Here is a 26081-nt window from a genome sequence, read left to right on the forward strand (position 1 = left end):
TTAAATCATTACAATGAGCCAGTTTTAGAAAACATTTTACATTAATTAATCTGGGTATGACTTCAGAATTTGCAAGAAGCTCCAGAATTTAGTAGCCATGATGGAGATGAGCAGAAAGATCAAAAGCTTGTTTATTTTTACAGCTCTGAGATGATCCAACCAAAAACTCAATCTCCTCCTAAACCTTTAATAACATCTGTGTCAGAGAAATAAGATCACCAACCAGTGATAGCTTTTGACAATCGATACCTCCAGTACATAAAACACTTTTTGTAAAGGAAAAAGTCTTTAAGAAATAGTACATCTGCTCGAAACCTCCCAGCAAAGAAAAAATAAAGCACTTATGGACAGAAGGTTCTAGTTCTCCATAAAGGAAGCGTAAAGAGGGATACTAAGCTGAAGCGTGATGATGGACAAGTGTAAGAAAGGTGTCTAGGTCTCAAGATCAAGCCAAGTCCAGCAATACACACTAGGGGAAGATGTGGGAGCTAAAGATCATGACGAATATTTCCATTCCCTTAGAACCAAGCAAGATTCTAACCTGTCACCTCAGGTTCAATAATTAGCAACTTATCATGTACTGAAGGCAGGATAGGGGAAGCTGTCTGCAAATATTTTCAAGGAATTATCAGATAAAATATCATTAAAGGAAAACTAAAAGCTATTACCTCAATTAGAAAGTTGAAAGCATCAGTCACGACACCCTCCATCCTTAAGACCTCTAAGTACCCAGCTGTATCTCAACCTTTCTCCTCTTAATACAGCAACTGTATCAATTGCCAGCAGCCAACTCTGTCCAAAATGTCAAACGTGCTAAGATGGGTATCAGAACTCAGGATCAGCTCAGAAAAACAGAACTACATGGACAGCTTGAGAGGTAGCTGTACCGTTTTCATGAAGATTTAGACTAATACTCTCTCTAAAAAAACTACATGCTGCACCAGGATAATTTGTTGAGAGCATCTGGCAAGCTAAATTTAAGTCACAGGAAATGCAAATTCACATGTTTCAACTCAAAAGATGCTATAAATGGTATTTATATACTTCACATTAAAGTCAGAGCTATTCTTATGAAAAAAAAGAAAAAATAAAACCCTACTGCAGCTGTTGATGCAAAAATCAGTGCGATATTGCCCCACATTTCTTGTAGCAGTAAGAGAGACAAGGTAAACTCAGGCATTGAGAAAAGTTCTCTAGAAGTTAAAAAAAAAAATAAAAGAAAAAAAGAAAAAAAGAGAAGAATCACTGTTATAGTGAATAGCATTGGTATTTTCTGACCTAAGTTCATGACCAAAGGAGTAGGAAGACTGTCATATGAGGAAAGGCTGACAGAACCGGGTTTGTCCAGCCTTGGTGAAAGAAGGCTTAGAGGAGACCTCATCACCACGCTCCAGTACTAAAAGAGTAGCTACAAAGAAGATGGAGACTCCCTTTTTAGAGGCACGTGGAAAAGACGAGGTGTAACAACGAGTAAAAGTTACGCCCAGGGAGATTCTGCCTGGACACAAGAAGAAAATTTTTCACCATGAGAACAATCAACGATTGGAATGATCTCCCCAGGAAAGCAGTGGATTCAATACCTGGCTAGACAGGGTGCTTGGCCATCTTGTCTAGACCAAAAAACACTGGACCAGATGCTCACTGAAGCCCCTTCTGACCTGCTGTTCTACAATTCTTTAGGAGCACACAGAGTTTAGTGAGAAGCTGGCTCAGAAGAATACTCACGTGGCCCAAGATTCTGTCTCCAGCACAAAACGTGCAAGCAGCGATTTCTGCTGGAGAGACTTCGGGTGCTAAACCAAGCTGAAAAACTAGTGAGATGTAGCTGCCCAGGTACTGTGGAGGTGCAAGAAGGTAGCTGCACGAAGAACTGTGGGGGAAACCCACTGGCTTAAACCAAAGAACTAGGAACTCAAAGCTTGTATTTAATTAATACATAATACAGCAGGCAGTATTCTTTGAAGGATAATTTTTAAATGGGGCCATGGTCAGCAAATAGAGGAAAATAAAAGTAAACAAATGTCATTTATCAACAACCTACCTGCAAACTTAATGGATGCTGAATTTAACCTGTGGTGCAGCAGCAACAGTTTTATTAAGTTACCTGCATTTGCTAGAAGACTGCGACTGCTTCTGCCACAGAATTTACTCTACCCACACTGGCATCAATCTGCACTGTCCAACATATAAAATAGCCTATTTGAAAACCATTCAGCACCTGCTGTTAAATTAGGATGAGCTCTTCCTAAGGAGCCCCACATTCCAGCAGAGCGCACAACTGTGGAGGAACTGGACCCGTATTAATTCCCTGTTGGTCTCCTGGTGACATGCAGGTGTTATTCATGACCAGCCAGGCTGCCATTGCCTAGAACAGACTCCCAAACACTCCCTCTTTTCAAGACACGCTTTCACTTAGGCTGTTTTACCTCCCCTGATTACTGAGAAGTCCTTTAAGAGGTGGCTAGAGAGTGACATCTGCAAACGCATCAACGTCAAACCTATTCCCTTCCTTCCCCTTTTCCACACCTAAATTGAGCGTAGCATTATTTTTCCAGGTGTGTTCCTGTGGAAGCAATTTCAGCATTACTTTGTCTCAAAGCAGTTTATATATATCTCTGTGAGTGTATATATATATATAACATTACGTTTAAAACAGAGCCTACTGTATGATAAATTCAGCTAAAACCTCAGAGCATTCGGTTCAATGGGATGGATGTTTCTTTTTTCTCCCCGGCACGGCGGCAGGCACACTCCCAGGACACAGAATGCACATCTCTGCTGAAGCTCTGAGATGAACTCCCTCCTCTTCCCGTGCTGAGCTACACGTTTATAGAGGACAGTCAGACTTCAGATCTCAAAAGTAAAAGGCTATTCCACTTAAAGCAGAAATTTTCCTATATTTATCAAGAAAATAGAATATAACCCTTGGAAAGGCAAGGAGCATCTCTTGAGCCAGAATGGCAAACGGTGTGGGGCTCTGGCAGAGGAGGCTGAAAGGACTCCTGTTGGAGATGTTTGTGGAGGACTGTCTCCCATGGGTGGAACCCCACAGTGCAACAGGGGAAGGGGGTGAGGAATGCCACCCCCACCCCAGCTAAGGAAGAGAACATCTCATGAGGAACTGACTGAAAACCCCATTCCCCCAGTCCCTGCCCCTCCCTGTGCCACAGTGGGACAAATCTGTTATCAAATCCAATTCGAATTACCAAATTTGTTACCAAATCTGATATTCTGGAAACACACCAATTTCAGAACAGGATTTGTTAGCCTCTAAACAGAGGCCATTTCACATGCCCCACACCCACATAGAACTGCACATGACTGACCACTTCTAAGTCTAATGCCACATTTTTTTCCTCCTTACTTTGATCTGAACTGGTCCCAGTGCTCAGAACAATAAATAAGGAGTATTTCATGCTGCGAGGAATTTTACTGTTGCCTTTAAATCAGGCATAGTTAAAAACAACTCTGTAGTTACACACACCTTGTGCTACTGAAGGCACATAGTTTTTACTGCATTTTACTGAATTAATATCTACTCCTTGCTGGTTTGTTGTGGTTTTCATTTTATTTTGCCTCCCTCAACAGAAACAAACCTGGCTTATTCTTCTGCATCCTACTCTGTGTTCACAGTGCCTTCAAAAGATACTCTACATGTTCCTTTCAAACATTTTTCAAATTGCTTGGGCAAGTTTTTCTCCTCCTTTCCATCCCCAAATCAGATGTAAGGTTACCAAGTTGTCAGCAGACCATTCTTTTCTACTCCTGGTGAGTTTAAAAAGATAAGCAAACATTTCACTAAAATGAAAATAGTTTCTTTAAATTACTGATTGAAACCAGTTTTACTACGTGGCTGTACTCTGAAAACAGGCTGAGAGTGGTGCCTCTTCCCAACCAATAGTTCCTGGCGTGAAACCGGATTCTTGCCTGCTACGCGGATCAAAAGTCACTCCACTACAAGCAGCTGCGTTGCAGTTTCGGCTGGTTTTGGTTTACTAGAAGTACTATCCTTACAAGCATAAATACAACAACAAATCACTCAAATTAGAATTACCAGAATTAAGAGATAGCCCCGAGTTCCTTCTCTGACTGCAGGATGACCACTTTGACGTTCCCATTCCCTCCCTCCACCGGCACAAAGAGAAGGCGGGTGCTACAATTGATACCTTACTGACAGAGGTCCCACCCAATGACATAGAGTAAAATATATCCCACCCATGTATTTTACTCACAGGATAATAATTTCACTCTATCTGCATTAACAGGGCCTCAATGGACTACTGGGTCCAATTTTGGGCATCACACATTACAAATGTAGAGCAAAGTGAAATGGAAAGAGTCTGGGAAAGCAAGAAGAATGGTAACACATTTAAAGACTGTGATGTTCAGTCTAAAGTGAAAAAAATATATATAGATATGAATGAGAACAATCTTTCAATATACAAGACTGTTACAGCAGAAGTCGCAACAGATAGCAGAAAAAAATACCAGATATGGGTCTAGTACAGACCAAAGACGACGTTAGCCTGATACCATGATTTTAACTAGAAAACTATTAAAGCAACTGGAACAAACGACACAAGGATTGTTATAAAGTTTCCACTGTCAGATTAAGCTGGCTCTGCCAAGACTAGATCCATTACCTCGCTGTTTCACTTCAGAGTTCAATAGCAGAGGTGGCAGGGGGTTGGAACAACATGATCTTTGAGATCCCTTCTGACCCAACCAAAGTGTTCTATGATCTTTCATGGTATTTTCCCTATAACCTCCCAGTCTGCCTTCCTTAGTGCTTCCTTAACACACCTTCACAGTCCTTTTCATCCAATTGTTTGTGGGTCAGCCACAAACAGAATTCAGAAGCTGACCACCTTGCAAAGCACACATCTGCTTTCATAGGCCCCAGAACTTCTCTGGGCTTTGCTGTGAAGTATCCGTTCCTTTTCCAGGTAGCCCAGTCACACCACAGGTCCATGTTACCACACTTCAACAAACTAACCCAAAGTATTGGGTGAACACAAGAACTGGGAGGGCCAAGTTACAAATCAGATCCTTGAAGACATTCAAGTTAAGAATACCTCCAAAAAAAAGGTCATAGAATCACAGCATCTCCTGAGCTGGTAGGGACCTGTAAGGCCCATCAAGTCCAGCTCCTGGCTCCACACAGGCCCAGACAAGTCAGAGATGGCACTGAGGGCATCGTCCAGGCACTTCTTGCCCTCAGCCCAGCTTGGGGCTGTGACCCCTTCCCTAGGGAGCCTGTGCCAGTGCCTGACCACCCTCCCAGTCCAGAGCCTCTTCCTGACACCCAGCCTAAACCTCCCTTGCCACAGCTTCATGCTGTTCCGTCGGGTTCTAGCCCAGGTCCCCAAAGATAAGAGGGAGATCGGTGCCTGCCCCTTCGGCCCCCTTGGCAGGAAGCCACAGACCCACATGAGGTCTCCCCTCAGCCTCCTCTTCTCCAGGCTGAACAAAGCCAGGGCCTTCAGCCTCTCCTCATAAGCCTTCTCCCTCCAGACCCTTCCCCATCCTTGGTGCCTCCTCTGGACACACTCAGATTGCTTTGTGTCCCTCTTGTCCTGTGGTGCCCAAACCTGCCCCCAGGACTGGAGGTGAGGCCGCCCCAGCACAGGGCAGAGTAGGACAATCCCCTCCCTGGACTGGCTGTGTTGGGCTGGATACACCCCGGGATGCGGTTGGCCTCCTGGCTGTCTGGCTGGCCATGTTGCTGGCTCACAGATAACTTGCTGTCAAGTGCAAAATCCCTCTCACACAGCTGGCATCCAGTGCCTGACCCCTGAAGCTGAGTGTTCAGCCAGGGCTCCCCCTGCCCCAGGGCAGAATCCAGCCCCTGCCCTGTTAAACTTCACATGGTTGGCAACTGCCCAGCTCTCCGATTTGGCCAAAAAAAAGGAAAAAGAAGCTGCAGAGGGTGTGTGTGGAGAGAGGAGTGTTGTGGGGTTTTAATGTCAACTCAGGGATCTGTTTTATAAAGCAGTCCAGCAAACAGATGTATCAGCTCAAGTACAGGAACAGAGAACTGTGGCTGGGAATCAAAAAGGAGCACAGTTAACTTTATCCCATGGTTATCCCAATTACATCCCACTCACTGTGCATCAGGCTGATCTATAAAGCTCTGATGCAGTTTTGTGAGGCTGTGCTGCTGAGACTTTTTTTTTAAGCAGCAGTTAAGAGTTTTTTGCCAGCCTAAACTACAAACAACGAGCAATTCAAGGCCAAAGTTGCGGCCCAGGAGATAGTTGAGCGCCTCAGAGAATCACATAGAGAAGAAAACAACCTGGGAGCAGCTGCATTTTGCCACCAGAGAAGGGAGCAAGAAGATGTAAGGAGCTGTGCAGACACCAAGGCTGGAGGAGGGCGGGGGAGGAGGCGACCCAGGTACCAGAGAGAAAGACACCCCAGCAGCCCCTGGAGAAACCCATGGAAAAGGCCCAGACCCCACCTGCAGCCCATGGAGGGGCTCCACGCTGGATGGAGCAGGTGGAGGCATAGAGAACACGCAGTGACCCTACATTGGAACAAGCCGCTGCCAGCACTTGCAGCCATGAGGAGAAACAGAGACACAGAGATGAGAGAGAAGTATTTGCGTTGGAACAGGTTTGCTGGGGGGAGGCTTGGAATCCTATGCAGGACTGGGACTGAGAGACACTGTGATAAAGGGCTAACGCCCTGTGGGAAAGTGTTCACATTGGAGAAGTTCATGGAGGACTGTCTCCTGTGGGTGAGACCCCACGGTGCAGCAGGGGGAGGGTGTGGAATGAATGTCCCCTCACCCTCCTGGCCATTAAGGAAATCAACTTGCAAGGGACTGACCGAAGCCCCCATCTCCCAGTCCCTGCCCCCCTGTGCTGCGATCAGGGGCAAGAAGGGAGTGAAATCCTGACTAGAGTGAAGTCTAAGAAGGGAGCGGCCAGGGGGAGGACCTTAGAGGTGTGTTAAGATCTGGAAAAGGAAAACAGCTCATGAAGAAGTAACAGAGAACCCCATTTTTTCAGTCCCTGCCCCCCTGCACTGCGAGTAGGGGGAAGAAGGGAGCAAGATCATGGCTATAGGGAAATCTGCTTAGAATGGAGGGGAGGGGGGAAGGTGCCACCGAGAACCCCATCTTCCCCAGTCCCTGCCCCCCCTGTACTGTGAGCAGGGGGGGGAAGAAGGGAGCAAAATCCTGACTAAAGTCTGCTAAGAAGGGAGTGGTGGGGGGAAAGTGTTTTAAGATCTGGTTGCGTTTGTTTTAAGATCTGGTCACACTCCTGAGTCTGGTTTTAGTGTTCTTTGTAGTGTAGTGTAATAAATTAGGTAGTTTCTCTCTTCTTCACTTTGTGTTGAGACTGTTTTGCCCATGTCACTGCTGACAGCGTGATCTCTCCCTGTCCTTATTTTGTCTCCTGAGCCTCTTAACGTACATTTGCTACCCTGTCCAACTAAGAAGGGGAGTAATAGACTGGCTTTGGTGGGCCTCTGGCCTCCAGCCAGGGCTAAACCACCACAAGCTCGTAACAAATCCACTGTCCTCTGGCCAGCCCCTTTTCAGTGTCTGTGGAGACAGGACAAGGGGCAATGGCTGCAAGTTGGAGCACAGGAAGTTCCGCACAAACATATGGAAGAACTTTTCCCCAGTGAGGGTGAGGGAGCCCTGGGACAGGCTGCCCAGGGGGTGTGGAGTCTCCTTCTCTGAAGAGATTCCAGCCCCGTCTGGACGCCGACCTGTGCAATATGAGCTGGGGAGCTGCTTTGGCAGGGTGGTTGGCCCTGATGATCCCTCGAGGTCCCTTCCAACCCCTGTGATTCTGTGATTCAAACTCCGGGAACTTCTTGGAAATATCTGTGCTCAGTAGATGCTCTAGGTACACGGCTGACTAAATACGTGTTGAAATGCATACGCATAATGTGGGAGAGTTACTCACGCATGAGCTTCTTATAGTAACCAACTCTCCCACATTGTGCACTGTGTGTAGTTAATGGAAATTGAAAAATTTGATGCGCAGGAAAGTTGATTTGCCTTCTGAAAACATTAACTTTGATGTTCCTTTCATAAAACACGAAAAAGATGCTATTGCATTAAGTCTTCCATTTCATTTCCTTTCTATTAAAAGGAAGGAAGAGCAGAGAGTTGAGAATGCCAGAGAACATGGCATAATATGTAAATACAACAGAAACACTGGCATGGTATTACACAAAGAAGTATTGCCATTACAGATGACTGATAAAAAACCCATTCTAAATGAGGGGGAAAACACTATAGGAAAGCCAAGGATGTACACATTCATCTCCCAGCTGCCTTGCTGAGGTCTGGGGAGAATCTACAGAACCAAGAGCTGAAGAACAGAACACGTGTTCTTCTGTATTTAACTAGTGCAGCGATACCCACCAGTGCTAAGGGCCTCCCATGCTGGTTGCCTGCGCAATACATGAATGCATTTTCTATTCAGTTGTTGATTACATCTGACTTTTCTACACCTTCCCCCTCCCTTCTCACAAACATACAGGTGAGAACACAACAGCAGGGAACAGATGTGAACTCAGAAGGTGCAAAGGCAGAGCAAGGAAGACAATTCCTGTCTGTATCTACATCAAGTAAGATACTAATAGAAGAAGCCTACAGTTACTACCTCTTGAGAGAGAACAGTGAGCTTGGGTATACGATCAAGTACTCATTTGCAATTAGTTTTCATAAATCCACAATGTAGCTATGCCAATACCAAAGAGTATTTCGCAATTCTACATTAAAATACAGCACTCACGCCCTTTTCAAACACTGTACCATGTAGCAGAAGTTAACTCAATACCTATTTCTTACTATGTATAACCAGAAAAGACAAAATAATGCACACAAAGTCCAACAAAGGGTATTGGGGTAAGAATCCCAATCAGGCACCCAGAAGCTGAAGCTCCATTTTAGCACATTAACCTTTTTTTAGTATTTGGGCTGAGACACATGACGCACTATCTTTGGCTTTCGTGGTTCCGTATTCCAAGATAATTTCTTTACCATTGCCCAACACCTGCTAGTAGTACTTTCTGTTCTCATACAGACCAGAAATTGAGAGGCAGAATTAACCCCAGAGGGCACGCAACAGATTCATGGAGAAAATACACTTTTACCTAAGGCCTGACAACCTGCATTCGGTTTCCAAGTCTCTAGAAATTCACAGTAACAATTTTCCCACCTTGGATTTTGAGCTTAAGGAAAAGAACTTGCCCCAATATATGTGGTTTCATCCCTAATGTCTGGTTCTGCCATAACGCGAGTAAACATTACATATCTTTTACTAACAAGAGATACTCTGCTCTGGGGAGACTGCACCTGGAATATTGTGTCCAGTTCTGAGCCCCTCAGCTCAAGAAGGACATAGAACTCCTTGAAAGAGCCCAGCACAGGGACATCAAGGTGATGGAGGGAGTGGAACATCTTCCTTAGGAGGACAGGTCTCATAAGGAGCTGGGCCTCTTTAGCCTGGAGGAGACTCATCAATGTCTTGACTGTCTTCTCAACACTCAAAAAACCACACACTCATGGTACCCCTCACCAGGCCACACTGTTTATATTACTATCAGATGCATCTTCAGATAATCTGGAGCTGTGAAAATGAAAGCCCAATCAGACTCATGAGCTTTAAACCTGGAGATTTCTGGCCTTTAATGAGTCCTGTATGCGGAAGAAACTGAATGCTGATTTTCCCTCCCCATAACACAGATGAGTCAGCACTGCAAGCAATGGACTAAAATGCATCCTCCTAGGCATCGCCCACAGGCAAAACACAGTAGGCTGCTTTTTGAGGCCAGTCTGACATTACAGATCAAAAGTACAAGATTTGGGTCATTAAAGTGTGCCAGCAAGTCAGAATATTCTGCTTTAAGGACAAAAAGCCAGCCTGATCAAGCAAAAAGGTCTATTTGGGAATCTCTGACACCTCTGGATTTTGCCCAAGGTCTTCCTCAGTGATACAGATTCGTGCAACCACCAGACTAGCAAGATACAACTACTGCAGACAGCTTTTTCATTACATACACCCATCATCAGACCAGAAGTAAACAATCCTTTAAGTAGTAGGTGACAAGAAATCAATCTTGTAGAATTAAAAGACTTATGGCATAACCTAAGACACAGAAGGTTTAGTATTGGGGTATTTTGCTTCAGGTTGGTAGTATTTCTCATTTGCTGGCCTTCAATCAAGCATAGCTAAAGCACCTAAACCATCAGATTCAGCAGCCAATAATAAACTATTAATTTCAGCCTAATGCCGAACTAAAGCAAATAATTTCAGAATACACAATCACAACAAAAGTTTTGCATGCCAAATACAGCAACATGGTTTTGTCCCCTGCAACAGCAGCAGAATAACTGCTACTAAACTGGCACTGGACAAGAACAGAAACAAGGGCATGGAAGCAGTAAGAAAAAAAACAGGAGAGTTTTGTTATGCAACCTGTTTTAACCTGTTACACAGCTAGCTTTAAACTTACCAAACAACTATACCAAATGTTGAGATGGTGTAGAAGGAAATCTACTGTCCATTTTCAGGATTTGAGTTAAAAACCATCAGGGGCAGAAGACTATTTCTTCTAAGCTTGTGTTATTCTAATTGAAGTTTTAGCTTAATATATGGCAAATTAGACAAACTGATTAGCTCTGTGTGGGATGAGCAAAACCTTCATGCTAGATATTGGCTGATTTTTAAAAAAAACAGTAGCTAAAAAGTTCTGCACAACTGACTATGGTACAGAGACAGAGCAGGAGAAAACAGTTCATTCTGCAGGCTAGCAGAAAATACATTAAACCAAACAGAACAGCTTAATTGAAGAACACTGTTTCACATTTAGGAGCAAATCCACTTTGTTTATGTAAACTGCACTGAAGTATCAGAGAGGGGGTGGAACAGAGGCGACTGATAGCATTGGTTTTACACAGACTAAACTATTTTGCTGCATTACATAAGGTTTGATTGCAAAGCCCATGAAAGTCAACTGGCTTTTCACTTACTTCTCCAGCCTTTGAATTTGACCCAGAATTTAAACAGCAAGACTACTTGCTTTGAGAAGCACAAGGTTCCAAACAATTCCAGTTTGCAGATGAGATTTCCTGTGTCGGAACTGAACCACACTGACAAAATAAATGACTCTGCACAGAGCATCTATGCCACTGCAGAAAATATTTTCACTTACCTGCACATTTTCTTCCGTAACTTGAATTTCAGCAGTGTAAATATAATCAATAAGCATCCTTAGTGTCCAGCCATCAACTTCCTTTATTCGAACTCTCTTTGCCCGGCTTTCACTCATCTCACCTACAAACACAGTTTTAGTCAAGCAAATTAGTAAGAAATACTGCACAAATGAAGAAACTTCACAAAACCTGAACTTTCTGTGTCTGATCAGTCCTGACAGTAACATGACTTTGATAATAACACTTCAATTTCTTTCCTTCCTGCCTTCAACAAGAAGCCTTTGTTGTTACCACCGTGCAAACGCCACCTGGGTTAATACTTCCACTGCAGGTGACCCATTTTCTCCAGTGTACAACATCAGGAAAATATTGTTGTTATCAGATTTAAATAAGGCTCTTCAAATGCATACCAAAACATTTTGCTGGCAAAGCAAGCTATGAAAATACTCCTTAATCAAAGGAGCATACCAAATGTAGTCTGGAGTTATTTTTATTTAAGTAAGAAAAATTATATCCCCACAGAAGAATTAACATATTTATTTCTTTGCTTACCTACTAATTATTCTCTTAGCAATGTCAGTGCTGTTACAGATCTGATTTAACAGTTAAAACCCAAGCTAAGATAAATTGGTAAGCAAGGGAAAACTTGCTGGATCTCATTTTGTGGAGGATGAGATGCCGGCCATATGCCACAACAGATCTTCATAGCAAGGCCTGAAAAATAGCTTCCCTTCTAAAATATGACGTTTTGTCTCTATCTGAAGAAACTGCCCAAAGATAACATCTTTAAGTAATGATTATAACCACCTCCTTAATTACCAGCCACACATTCAGTCTTCTCAGGCCTTTAACCCTTTTTGCATTGACTCGCGCTGGGAACCAAAACAAGAACTACACCAGTTATACTGCTAGATATATAAACTTTGGCTTTGGAAGACTATATTGCAGCCTCTGGATACATCACTCTCTTGTTCTTCCCTATCAGATGTATTCTTATTTCTTTTCCCTAAGCACCCAGAGGTAAGGGTATTGACAAGGTAACAATTTTAGCTGATACAGCAACCGAAGCAGGCAGGGTGGGGAAGCGAACAAGAGGATGCTGATGACCACTGGTATTTCCTCAAGAAATACATGTGTATTTGCATCAGCTGCAACCCTGTGGTCTTTCATGGTTGGTGCCACACAACACTTTTGACAAAGGGATCATCACTGAGAAATCTGTTACTGTTATTCATACCTCTCGTTGAGCTGAAGGGTGAAGGACTGCGTTCAAAATCAACCCTTTCAGTGGCAAGGCTGAAGACTATTTACAGCAGCATGCTACCAAATGGCAGACATATTGCTAGCACTCCAGAAAACACTGATGAAAAACCACATCAAGAACAGCAGAACCCATCCCTTGCAGAACTTTCCCTTTTCACCTGCTCTTCTGAAAGACTTCCCCCACACCTTTGCAGGATTATCGCAGCATGCTCTCTGCAGGGCACCATACTGCAAGCTTCTGCTTCTAGTTTGACACAGACTAAACCCATTGATCTTCAGAACATGTATGCTGCAAGTTATTTATTATGCAAGCTGCTGTGGAGGTGGTCCTTGGGGAAAATGTGTGTGTGGGAGAGCAGAGTTTCATATTCTGCAGGCACATTAAGTTTGTTTTCAGATTTTGTGTCAAGGCTTCTGGAGCCATGGATAGGCACCTTCGCTGTTTAACCATGACAGAGGTCCAGAATATTAACAAATAATAGTCAAAACTCACAACCAAAAGCCAAAACCAAAGACTTGCTTCTACCCTTCACACTAAAGAGACGGGCAGTCTTACTGCGATCCTAGATCAGGGAGTACTTTGTGATCCAGACTTGACAGACCATACACAGGATTCACTCACCTGGCGTCTCAGCCTGGCACTCAACCCACTAACAAACTCTGCTCCTGACTGGGAATTTGCACCACCACACCTCCAGAGGTGCCAGTGATGGGAAAACATATCGTGAAGAGAGAGGAAGGCACTGAGCCCCTGAGCCCTCAGGAGAAGCAGCAGAGCACTACCTGAGCTGAGGTCACTTAAAAGCTGCCTAAGAAGTTTATATAGTTCCTCAAAAGCCAGCACAATGGAAGCTGCGTTTTTTTTAAATTTTTTTTAAACAGAATTTTGCAAATGAAAAATGGAAGCAAAGAGCACAAACAATCCCCTCCAGGTAACCATCACCACGAAGAGAAAATCCAACTCTGGTCACCCTCACCCCAAGCCAGACCTGGGTGCCACTGAAGGGTCTCTTTTCCTATGCTTTACAATCCCTTCCTCCCAACACAGTACAGTAATTAATTTGGGTCACAACATACAATTCTAGAGAATTCCACTGCATACTTATTCCTAGTGACACAGCTGCAAATGTTTAATCTTCCCTAGCCCCAAAGGAGAACTGTTAGTAACTTACTAACTTTTGTAACCTCAAGAGAGGGTAACTTTTTTCTTTCCAAGTATTTATAGGGCTGCTTCTACCCTCACAAGTGCAAAGAGGGGAAAACCTAAACCCAGGCAGAGGGTTTGATCCCAGTTGATGCCAAATCCTGGCCTGCACAGGAGCTGGTACCTAACGATTCAAAGAAAGATGGAAGTAAGGTGCAAATATGTCTAAACATAAGCTTCTAGTTTCAAATCAAGAAGTATCCCTGAAGCTTAAAAGTGCATTTTTTTTTCCCTTGTCCTTTTAGTCACTGTTTTATTCTGGATGGAGGAAGATACTTTTTTCCATTTGGTTGCAGGTGGTTAGAGGATCAAACCTACTTATTTGAACTTGCAGGTTACTAGATGATAATAAAGATCCACCTGTGAGGTGCAAACTGAGGCATTCATTGCATCAGGATTTTCTTCTGTGGGGAATGACCGAAATGCTCTAACGCCACTGCTGGGCCCTGCTGAAAGCAGCCTATGACAGCGGTAAAAATTCCATTGATAAATCCCAAAGCCACAGCTGAACTGTAGTTAAACTCCCACCAGTTTGGTTTACCAGCTACAGGAACTCTGCCACAGATGCATGGGCAAAGCACTTTCCACCCCCCACATCACGGGGGGCCAAAGACAGGACATACATTTAGAAACAAAAAGCAAGTAGAAACAGCATTTTCAGAGGGAGCAAAGCTAGGAAAGGACCAAGATTTCAGCAATTCCCTCTGGAGAGTGGTCACTGCCACCGCTGGCCCTGGCCCTCCTAGCGAGTCGTAAACTCCTCTACAGAAAGGCCAGTGGGGGCTGAGCAGAAACATCCCGTCTGCCACAGAAAATATAATATAAAACTTATCCTCCAAGTAAAGAACACTTTCAGTGTGGCAGTCAATGACAGTTAATCTCTAATACAGAACTAACCTGACACCTTTGTGCTTCCCTGTTACTAAGGTGATGAAAAGGAACTGCAGAAGCAGCTGTTTTCCTTCTAACTTTAAAGAAAGCAGGAAAAAAAATAAAGAATGTTATCAGTCACCTGGAACGTTTGTCTCAGCTGCAAGTGCAAGCTGGAAGAACTGCTAGGGGAAGAGATGTTCAGTTTTACATGCAACTTGAAACACTGCTGTTGCTGGAAGTGAGTCAACTTCTAGCTTTGATTGGGTCAAAAAAATATTTGCACATAAAAATCAATAATAATCGCCTGCTTCCCCAGGACACAACAGCATCTCAAATTCTGTCAACCTGGCAGTCACGTGCAATACAGTCGTAACTCCAACTGGTTTTCATACAGACACACTCCTGCCTCCACCCAAACCAGCGGCCAGAAACAAGAGGTTGCAGAGAATTCTTACAACTTCAGATGGTCAGTGGTACCGACCAAACTGGCACAGGATTTGAGAAGGAACAGACACAGCTTCAGAAACTAGCATGCGTTTAAGCAGCATTCCCACTGATGCTGAATTCCATGTGATTTCAGTGTGATTTATCACCGTGACAAGATCAAACCCACAGCACAGGAAGTGAGCTGGAGGCTCCCAGGGACCTGAACCTATCCCAGCCTCAGAAGCCCTCAGTGTTCCCGTTGTAGCAGTAAAGCCGTAACATGGCCAGCGCGGAGGGAGCAGAGGCAGAATCAAGCCTGCACAGGAAAAACTGTGGCAACAATGCAGAGTGCATCTGTCATGGAGAATTACCCTAAAAACACTGAAACATGCACTCTGGCTATGGGCTGCACAGAAAGCTTTCTTATCTACCAACAGCCTAAAGCACTCGAGGCCTGAAGGACATAGAGGCAGCAGTTTTAAAGGACATCACTTACTCCAAAATTCACATAAAAGTTACTTTAACTTTCCTTTGGACAAGTAAGATTACCATAGTCTTAGAGGGTATACCAAGTCTACTATTTTTGGCTTAATGTATGCATTGGTTAAAATGAAGGAGACTTTTTGAAGCTTTCATCATGCTAACAAACCCTTGGTTGCCAGTATGTCCTTCGACTTGGCGGGGGGGGAATAAAACTCAAGAAACCCAAGTGTTCCTCTTGGCTTACCTAAAAATTGAATGAGATCTTAAAAAGCAGAAAGTCATTTAATTTTGTGCTTTATACAGCTGGATTGGATTAGAACATAGTAAGTATTGAAACGTTGGGTACCTGTAAACATGGCATGGAAGTAGGGGCTGCAGGCGGCTAGCACAACCCTGTGCGCTGCAATTTCCATGTCTTCAGCTACTATCGTCACATCACACAGCAAGTTCTGACTAGTTAGAAATATCAGAGAAGGTGATTTCACATAAGTGAGCTACAACAGAAGAGCATGTAACATCACACACAACGGCTTTCCCCGTGCCCCCCTCTCCCCCGTGAAGCAAAGCAGGCAACGTTGGTCAAGCATCGATTTAAAACGCGCTACAAGACCGCATGGCTATTATTCAGTCGGGTTACAGGTGGTGCTGAGGTACACAGAACTTCCCACCCCACCCCCAAAAAAATTAATCCAACTGAATTGTGATTTCTTGCACACACGTTTTCTGCGCTGAATAACCAAAACTTGTCTCAGCCCAGTTTGTAAGGAAGCCTTCCCACTGGTAGCCTGGGCCTCTTCGCATAAGGATGAGAGGAAAAAAGTATCTGATAACACACAAACACTGAAAACATGAGGTAAGAAACCAGATTTTGCAGATAACAAAGAATCCAAACTACAGTTGCGGTGCCTGTGTCACATTACACTGGAAGCTTGTGCCTAACTGCTCGCATCATTACTTGATTGTTTCCTCTTCTCCAAGCATTTTCGTGCACAGCCCATGCATGTGAGAGCAGTTAGGTTTCTTCCACTGTGACCAGTTTTAGAATTTATTATGGTTGGCTTCATACCTTGCCCAACATTTTAGCTTCATATACATCCATTTACATTCTTGTCCTTCCTCCCACCTCCATCACAATAAAGTAACATCTCCCCAATACTCACTCCTAAACCAAGTTTTTCCAGTGCACTTTACAGCTACTGGGTACACCTCTGCCAGTTAGACCCACCACACTGTGTATTCTTTATAATGCCACCTTCTAGGTGAAAAAAAAATAAAGGGGAACAAAAAAAAACCCCAACCACAACCCACCCCCCAACCCACCACACCAGCAAAACACCATCTCTTCCCAGCACCTTGATAGCCACAGTCCCCCTTGTGCTTTAATCCCTTCTCACATCAACGCTGGCCCCGTGGAAGTAGCATGACAACTCAAAACTTGGAGCCAGGGAAAAAGCACAATTGAACAGCATGCTTTCCTGAGGGATGGAGCTAGAACTCTATGTCAATCCAGCAAGCGCTTTTTTTTCCAAAGCACTGAGATAATTTTTTTTTTAAAAGAAGGCCCTGTCCTGAATATGCAGCACAGCTGAAGTGCTGGCTTTCTAACAGTCTACAGCCACCACACAGCTGTAGCAGAGCCATGCAAGCCGCTGCATTTTGTTCCGGCTGCCAAAACGTTGAGATACTTGCCTGAGTCCAAAGAAAACTCCACTCTCAGTCTCTGCAGTCATCTAATTTCTTTGAGTACCATTTCAAGTAAGATGGCCTTGTGGAAGTCACCCACCAAAACTTTTGGTGGCCACAGCTAAGCTCTGGGGCCATCTCACAACCCAGGCACTAGAATATTTCCCCCTTTACAGCTCCCAATACCTGCAGCAGCTATCTAAATCTCACAAGCTCATGCCTGCAATATAGTTGTTATCAAAAGAGATGTACAAGGTAATGACCATACCCTGATGGACACAGTTGAGAGGAACTTAAAAACACATGGTGTATTTATTATACAAAAACTGAACTGGAAAGCTGCACAGAGGCCATCGGATACCCAGCCTTCTCAGATACCAGCACTTATCCTGACAGCGGGTACAACAGGTTGCACGCTTAGCTGCTCAGGAATACCAAAGACAGCACTGAAACCAGAAGCAGCAGAACTGTATCAATGGAAAACTCCAGTTAATTAATTACACTGCGCACAGTAGCTAAAGGAGGTGGTTTGGATACGTCTCCAGTCTGGAACCACGTTAGGTGAATGAATCTGCTCTGCGTTACTACAGCACTAACAACCTAAATGGAGAAACAAGCCTAGCGCACTCCTACAAGCACCTCATGGCTTCCACAGCAACTCAGCACCTTCATTTCACGAGGGCATGGCAATTTATTTTAGAAAAGCTTGTGTTCTGAAACAATACTGTACTCATTAGCTTGGACAGAGCAAGCGAAGACCACTGTGGCAGATGCAGCACCTTGGTAAATGACACGAGAATATGAGAGAAACAGGGGGTGCAAAAAGAAGCACAGATTTGAGAGCTGTAACCGTTTGCCAGCTTGCAGGTGAATCTTTGGTGGGTTGTACATGTCAATACCCACATCTTCAGGAGACTTTGACAAAGCCTTGTTTGTAAGAATGAGGGCTCTGACAAATACAGATAAGGCCAAATTTCATTGTGACAAAATCAAGTTATAATGAAGAGGAAAGACAGGCATCAGAGGCTAATTTCTTCATATGTCAAAAGCTAACTAGCTATCCTAATGATCTCTCTGACTCAGTGTTGAGGTGACAGTGAGTAATGAAATGACAAAAACCACTGAGGACAAAATTACTCAAATTTGTCAAATCCAAAGGCACAGAAGAATCCTCTTATGAGTGAGCAGAACCAGGCAACTCGACAGCAGCCAAAAGTGTCATGTGCTCTCACATACTTAAGCATTCCAAAGCCAATGGATTTTAGATACATAGAGGATTTCTTTGCTAGTTACCCACTTTCTGGAGAGCGTTCCTCTGGCAAGCACCTGCTTGTGCTACACTAACGAAGAGATAAAACCACTTTAAAAATGTACTTCTATTAAACAGCAGAATAAAAGAAATAAAGCTTCCAATTTACCTGATTAATCTTATGTCTTCATTTAGAGTAATGGAGTCAGAAATATTTCTAAAATACTTCAGCTTATTATTTCAAACCAATAAATGCAAACATTAATGTCTCTGATCTTATCTAATTAGGGCTTACCGATTTAAAAGCTGTACTCAGCTTTAAACAGTAAACGCTGCTCCATCAACTACCTCATTGAATAAAGAACTACGGTTGAGGTTTTGCTCCTGTTCCAACTTTAACTATTTCTACATGCGAGGCGAAATTGCTCAAATTGCTTCTACAGCAATTTGAATTCAAGTAACCATGGAAACTAAAGTATATTCTGAAAATAATCCATGGCCTTCAAAAATGCACTCTGCTGGAAGACCACGTTATCTTCTACCCGCCACACAACAGAACAGGGGTAAGGCTTCTGACTTCGGAGACAGCCGTTAAGATTCATTCTAGGAAACCGCGTCTTCCTCTGAACTCTTGCTTACCCTGCAGAAGTCACAGCTACTGGCTCCAGTCAGGCTCTATTACACTTCTTGAGACACTGAATCTGGTTACCGGGATCTTTGGAAACGCCAAGGGCATGAGTAAGGTGAAGCAACAAGCATCAGTCCTTCCAGCAACCAGGCTGTTAACATACCAGAAAAATAATCTCTCCTCTTATCCCATTATCCTCAGGCAATGGAAGTCTTTGAGCAGGATTTAAGTCTTTTATATCCAGTCTATGATTTTCTCTAGTCTCCCAGTACAGCACAAACTGTCACAGCCAAATGAATACATTGATCTGATCACAGCATCTACCCTAGTATTAAAGATTTACCCACATGAAGTGGCCCAGATCAAAGGCAGAGGCACACCTCAGTAAGGCTTCAGCTGCTGCCTTTCTTTTTCAGGTGAAGCCTCTCCAGTTTTTAATCTTAGGTGGGAAACAACAACAGACCGCAGGATTTTTCACATCCTCCAGTATGGTCTGTGCTAGAGAAGCGGTTTATTTTTTTTTTCCGTTGTTGCTCTTAGTTATAGAGCTGAATTAGCATCTGTGATATCCATGAGTCCTAATTACCAGAGCCCAGTTGAGAGCTCTAATTACCAGCTGTCACAATTTTCAACATCATCTCACCTATTCACACGTAGAAAATAAACCAATACAGGTGCCATGAGCAGCATCGATACCAGTCTCCCAGCTTTGCTGAAACCCACAGCAGTATCACTCAAGTTCTTGAAAAAATTTGTTAGAAAAGTCACTTTCAACATCTGATTTGGGAGTCCATGGATTTCTCCCACGGGGCAGGCAAAAGATAACCAAGAGAAGCAAGTGTGCTGCCAGTTAGGTTACATTTTTAGAGCATGACCTGTGTCTCCAGACTGAGAGAAACGTTAACGTTTTCCAGTTCACAGCCTACCACAAGAGTCACAACATGCACATGAAGAGTCTTAGGCTCAACTGAAAAGTCACTTTTCATCTCTCCAGGAACAGCTACACTCGATTGGTAGCTGTAACTCCTTAAATACAATTTCTAAGTGTTGTTCAAGCCTCGCAAGCCTATTTTTGAGTTATCATCACGTGGCCACCCTTCACCCATTGCTTCACCATGTATTTAATCCTTCTCATTGGCTACCCTTCTAGAACTGCACATTTTTAATAAATAAACTATTATTGTTCTTAACTTAACCAATGCAAATGAAAGTAAAAGCACATTAGAGACTCCGTGCAGACACATGCAGTGGAGTAGTACCTTCTTAATTCATTCATAACTTTAAAAGCTTTCTTCATGTGCCATGGATTTACTGTAACGGGACAGTGAATTTCGGTGTTATCATCTTTCAGATCCAAGGGCTTCTGATGGCAAAGTTTGGTACATCTGGAAAGAAAGAGAAACAGAGTTAATACTTCTAATCTCCAGTTCTATCACTCTTATTTTCTTCACCTTCATCTTGTGGAAGGGTAGATTTGCACTTCCACTTCTTCAATTATGGTTTTCCTACTACCAACAGTGTGGAGAAGGTATAATTCCCGAGGAGGTGACAAATTGGCAACCAATGCTTATGTCATGGTTTCAACCCAGCCAGACTTAGTAAGGCTAACAGAGCCACTCAGGGCTAGCAATCATCTCCGCCACAGAAAACATGGGACGATGTCCTGGAACATTTCCAATAAGCCCAAAAGCAAAGGGAGAAGCAGCGGTTCCAGAACCTTTAGCCTGGTGCCTGTACAGATCAATGGTAGAGGCAGCATCCATCACTCCAGTCATTCAGTGTCTTCACCACCTGTGAGACAAGAGCTTCTCTCTGCCCTTCTACTAGGACTTACTGGTTCGCACAGCTCCAAGCTCATCTCTGACAAGCAGACCACATGATCACTACTGTAATTCTCCAGGCTCTCCATCGCAGTAGTGTGAGACACAGGTGAACATGAGAAAAAGCGCATAGCTTTGCAGATCCACTCCATGTTTTGAGGAGCAAAAGCGATCAACCCCTTGATTTTTCTCACTCTCCCAAACCCACCCAAAATAGCAAGAGAAAAAAACCGGAGCAGCGCAAAAAAAAGTCATTATTCTACCTACAGTTCTCTCTAGAGGAAATTCCCAAGTTCTACAGACACCCCTTCAATCACCAGTACTGTCCAAACAGCAAGTGGCTTTTCATGTCAAGCCAAACCAATGAGTTTTATCTTTACAATCACAACATTAATCTTACAAGGCAAATTCCATTGTTGTAGTACTTAGTAAAAACGCTTATCATTGCCGTTTCCACCCATGCTATTATAACAGTATTCCTGAACCTCTGAGCTGGGAATAAGCAACACCACCCACCCCTGCGCATCAGAGATTCGATTTCAAATAAAAACACAACCTTAATCACTTTAGGTAAGAACAGTCAGACTGAACACATCCACTGACCGATTTATTTTAATTTTTGTACTTGGACACACCTAAATAAACTTAAATTAAAAAGTCAAATCTAATTAATTTAAGGTTTTTAACCCAGAACTCTGTGTTCTGTGCACTACAACAACAGGTAAAGCAAAGTATTTGGCTCTACTTTTCAGGACACCAAAGCTCTGGAGCAGAACGGCATCAGGCAACAAGCAGTTCTGCAAAATGCTGGGTGACCAAGGAAGGCCCATCTGCAGAACTCGGACTCGCTCCACTGCGCCATGGAACCGCTGTGAATTAAGTGCTCCACGCTGAGCTCTGAAAGTCGTACAACTCCTTACCCAGAGGGGCCAAGCCACAAACGGCGATTTCACACCAGATAAAAGATAAAACCCCAGTCCCGTGTTACGCTGCACATAAGTGTGCTGCCATGTGGGGGTAAAAAAAAAAAAAGAGACGGCCTATCCAGCAAACTCCTTTGGACCAAACGTTATTCCTCTGCGTTGTGCAACATCTGTAGTGCTGGGCATCCAGAAGCATCACCCACGGAAACCGGTAAGCTCGGGGAACGTTCCAAATACCGAGGACTGACTGTGAGGCAAAGACCCTGCTGCCGTGGCAGCACTGCCTTACCCAGTCCCAGAGCCGCACACCTCTCCGCGCCCCGCAGCAGGGCCGCCGGCACGGCTGGGCACCCGCACACCCACCCCGCACCGCATCCAGCTGCGCAAGGGAGGAAAAAAAGAGCGGCCCGAGCGGCCCGCAAAGATGTGAGCTGCAAGCCGGAGAGGCTGAGGAGCTCCCGTTTGCTGGAGGCTCGGCAGCTGGTCACAAGGGCCAGCTGGTTTTAGGGTAGCAAGGCCGACAAAGCCGCCGGTCGCTCTCCTTCTGCTCCGGGCACGGGCAGCCCGCCCGAAGCCACCGGGGCCTCTCCCCGCTCCTCCACCGGCTGGGCCAAAGCCCTCCGCGACCGGGCCCCTCCGGCCTGCTCCTGGGCTCACCCGCCCGCTGCGTGCCCAGGCGCGGCCTCCTCCGGGCACGGCGCAGCCCGAGCGGTGCGAACGTAGCTCGCCAGGGGAGCGCGACTACCCAGCCCGGCCGGGGGAGACCAGGTACAGCACGGAGCGAGGGGGGGACGGCGGGAAGGCACACGGGAGGCGGCGGCGCCGGCAGCCCGGCCCGGCGCAGCCCCGCGGCAGCCACCGGGCGTTCCGAACCACCCAGCCCTGAAGAGCCCCGGCCCCGGCCCGCCAGACACCGGGCTGCCGCCGCCTGGACGCCGACGCGACTCCCCCCGCTGGCCGCCCTACCGCGGAGGCAGCGGCTGCCCGCGGGCGCGGCTCCCCGCCCGCTGCCGAGGGGCCCCGAGGCGCGCCGCGGGCCCGACCGACCGGCCGCGAACCGCCGCTGCGCGGCTGGGCCCGGCTCCGCGCCCCCAGCACCTCATGGCGCTCCCGCTGGGCACCGGGAGCCCGCCGGCCTCCCCGCCCGCCCTGCCGCACTCACACGGGCGGCAGCAGCATCTCCATCGCGTCTCCGCTCGGGCTCCCTCCGTGCGACGCGTGCGCGGCGCGCGACCGCCAGCACCATGCCAGCCGCCGCTGCCCCCGCCGCGGGGCACCGGCCGCGCCCGCCCGGCTGAGCCCCCGCCGGCTCTGCCCGCTCCCGCGTTCCGGCCCGCGGGAGGGCGTTGGCGGGGTCGGGCCGAGGCGCGCAGGCGCGGCGGCGGGGCGGGGCAGACCCGGCTGGGGCGGTGCGGGGGCCGGGGTCGTGCCGAGGTGGGCGGGTCGCTGCGCGCCGAGCTTCCCACCCGGGCTGCCGTTCGCCACGGGCTTTCGAGAAGGCGGGGGGGCGAGGAGTCGGGCCGGTGCTGCTCCCCCGTGCGGCGAGGCACGTCCTCAGAGGGGCGGGAGCCCGGCTCCACCGCCCGCTCGGCCACGGGCCACCGCGTGCGCGCCCCCGCCGCAGAGCCGGGCTGGGCAGCAGCAGCCCTGAGCCATCCCGCCCTCGTCTGCCCCGCCAGCCGCCCGCGGCAGGAGGGCAGCTGCGCTGGGGCACTGGCGGGAAGACAGGCGGGCTGTGGGCCTTGGCGCCAGCAGTGTGCCACGTTTGGGGCCTGAGGGAAAAAGAAGCGCGAAGTAGTCAGAGGTGTCCTCTGGGAGAGGACTGGCCGTTGTGGAGTGGCGCCCACTGCTTGCCCCTGCCCGAGAGTGGCCGGCCAGAGAGCAAGCGGCCTGAGAGAGAGTGGCCTGAGAGGAAACGGCCCGAGCGCGGACAGCATAGGTGGTGGCAGCTTTGAAAAGGGCCCAGAGCAGAGCCCAGGAACACCCCGGGGCCAAGAAGGCGCCACACTACATCTTAACAGCTGCAGCACCTGTGCTCTGGTTCGCTGTGGCCAGATGGGTGTCAGCTGCTTTTCTTTGAGCCAATCCAGCAGAACAGCAACTAGAATCACAGAACCACAGACTGTCCTGAGCTGGAAGAGACCCATAAGTTCCATCAGGTCCAGCTCCTGGCTCCACACAGGCCCAGACAAGTCAGAGATGACACTGAGGGCATCGTCCAGGCACTTCTTGCCCTCAGCCCAGCTCAGGGCTGTGACCCCTTCCCTGGGGAGCCTGTGCCAGTGCCTGACCACCCTCTCAGTCCAGAACCTCTTCCTGACACCCAGCCTAAACATCCCCTGGCACAGCTTCATGCTGTTCCTTCGGGTTCCAGCCCTGGTCCCCAAAGAGAGGAGGGAGATCGGCGCCTGCCCCTTTGCTTCCCTTGGCAGGGAGCCACAGACCCACAAGAGGTCTCCCCTCAGCCTCCTCCAGGCTGAACAAAGCCAGGGCCTTCAGCCTCTCCTTGTAAGCCTTCCCCACCAGATCCTTCCCCATCCTCGGTGCCTCCTCTGGACACACTCAGTTTTGTGTTCCTCTTGTTCTGTGGTGCCCAAACCTGCCCCCAGGACTGGAGGTGAGGCCGCCCCAGCACAGGGCAGAGTGGGACAATCCCCTCCCTGGACTGGCTGTGCCATGCTGGATGCACCCCAGGATGGAGTTGGCCCTCCTGGCTGGCTGAGCATGTTGCTGGCTCACGGGTAACTCTCAGTAACTGAGACCCCCAAATCCCTCTCACATGGCCAGCCTCCAGTGCCTGACCCCCCAGGCTGAGTGTTCCGTCAGGGCTCCCCCTTCACCGGGGCAGAATCTGGCACTTGCCTGTGTTGAAGTTCCCCAGTTGCTGACTGCCCAGCTCTCCAATCTGTCCAGGTCTCTGTAAGGCCTCTCCACCCTCGGTGGAGGCAACAGCTCCTCCAACTTGGTGTCATTTCCAAACTGACTTAAGACACCCTCTAGTCCTGAGTCCAGGTAGTTTATGAAAATGTTAAAAAGAGCTGGGCCTCAGATGGAGCCCTGGGGAACCGCACCAGTGACTGTGCTGCTCAAAACAGCCTCCCTCCTGTCTTCATAGTTACACAATCACAAACGTCACTTATCTTGAGCATTAAGTACTTGAGTTGTCTTTTAGTGTTTGCTTAACAGCAAAAAGAAACAGGGATCTCTTCCAAACACGTTTCTTTGCAAAGTGATGCTAATCCAAATAATGAGTAACTGCGTTTAGCAACTTCAGACTTGGGGATTCAAGAAGGTACTGAACGTGATCCCCTGTAAATTGCTTCTAAATCCTAGAAAACAACAGCATGGAAGCTGTGCTTAGCAAGCTGAACACAATCCAGCTATTTAAGAGGGTTAGCGTCTGTACAAACAAAGTGCTTCTTCGCAAAAGATCTCACATGGACAAAGTTAATCTAGAACTAATAAATCTGTCACTGACTGACCAAAGGTATTTTTCAAGGAGTGAGAGGAGTTCGAAGCCATGTTTTAAGTAGAAGGCAAAATGGAAAATTGCAAGTGCAGTTTGGGTGAATATTATAGATGGATGAACAAAGCCTTCATCAATAAATTCACATGTTAATAAATTCACATGTTATTAAAGCTAAATAAATATATTTTATTATTTCATGTTTTTTAATCTCTAATAATATTCCTAATTTGGAAAATGCTGGGTGTGTTTTCTCAGCATCTTTCACTACACTGATGTTTGATCTGGGGGCACTTCAAAAGTCTCGCAATGGTTTTCCACCAGAGGTTCTTCTGAAATTAATAATCGCAGTTGTCAGTGCCTGTCTTTACAAAGCCCGTGCTTCATAACTGCCGAATTTCTCAACTCTCCAGGCAAGTAGATTTGCCTCTGGGTTGTATTGGAGAAGACAAGCTATTGGTTAGAGATTTGAGCGACGCCACCGAAACCTGCCCCAAAGGGGCTGGCTGCCAATACAGCCCTCCAGGAGGGAGGTCTGAAATTTAGCATCAGAGCATCGGCGACTTCCAAGTTCATAAGCAGGGAGACCAGAGAGTTTCTGATGACTGTCACATTGTGCTTCAGGTTCTCGTGCCCCACAGTAAACTCCTGTGCACATTACATTTGCAATATGAGTACTCCAGCTCTTACTGATAGGTAAGACCAAAGTGAATCTTACTAGTAATAGGCTGTGCTGTGTTTACTGCTCCCTTTTAGCCTGTGGAGTCATTGAAAACCTGTCTGGAAACGGATGAGGGGCCATGTACACCACACACACATAGATCCTGAAAGCACTTAGGCAGCTGCAGATCTGCCCTTCCTAACACAGAGGAACTGCTTAG

The 26081-nt window shown here is 46.4% G+C and overlaps 1 protein-coding gene across 1 annotated transcript in view; it reads right to left on the reverse strand.

Moving 5' to 3' along the window:
- The window catches only part of KLHL2 (kelch like family member 2), a gene marked incomplete at its 5' end in the record, with an annotated part of 61990 nt that extends 39071 nt beyond the window's left edge, over positions 1 to 22919 (reverse strand). Inside the window, 4 exons of the mRNA XM_084266989.1 lie at positions 11182 to 11303; positions 15778 to 15884; positions 20251 to 20376; positions 22897 to 22919. Of these exons, the coding sequence (XP_084123115.1) occupies positions 11182 to 11303; positions 15778 to 15884; positions 20251 to 20376; positions 22897 to 22919 (378 nt within the window). The remainder of the gene's footprint in view (positions 1 to 11181; positions 11304 to 15777; positions 15885 to 20250; positions 20377 to 22896) is intronic.
- Between the last annotated feature and the right edge of the window lie 3162 nt (positions 22920 to 26081).

This window comes from Gallinula chloropus (genome assembly GCF_964237585.1).
Source record: "Gallinula chloropus genome assembly, chromosome: 7".
Lineage (NCBI taxonomy): Eukaryota > Metazoa > Chordata > Aves > Gruiformes > Rallidae > Gallinula > Gallinula chloropus.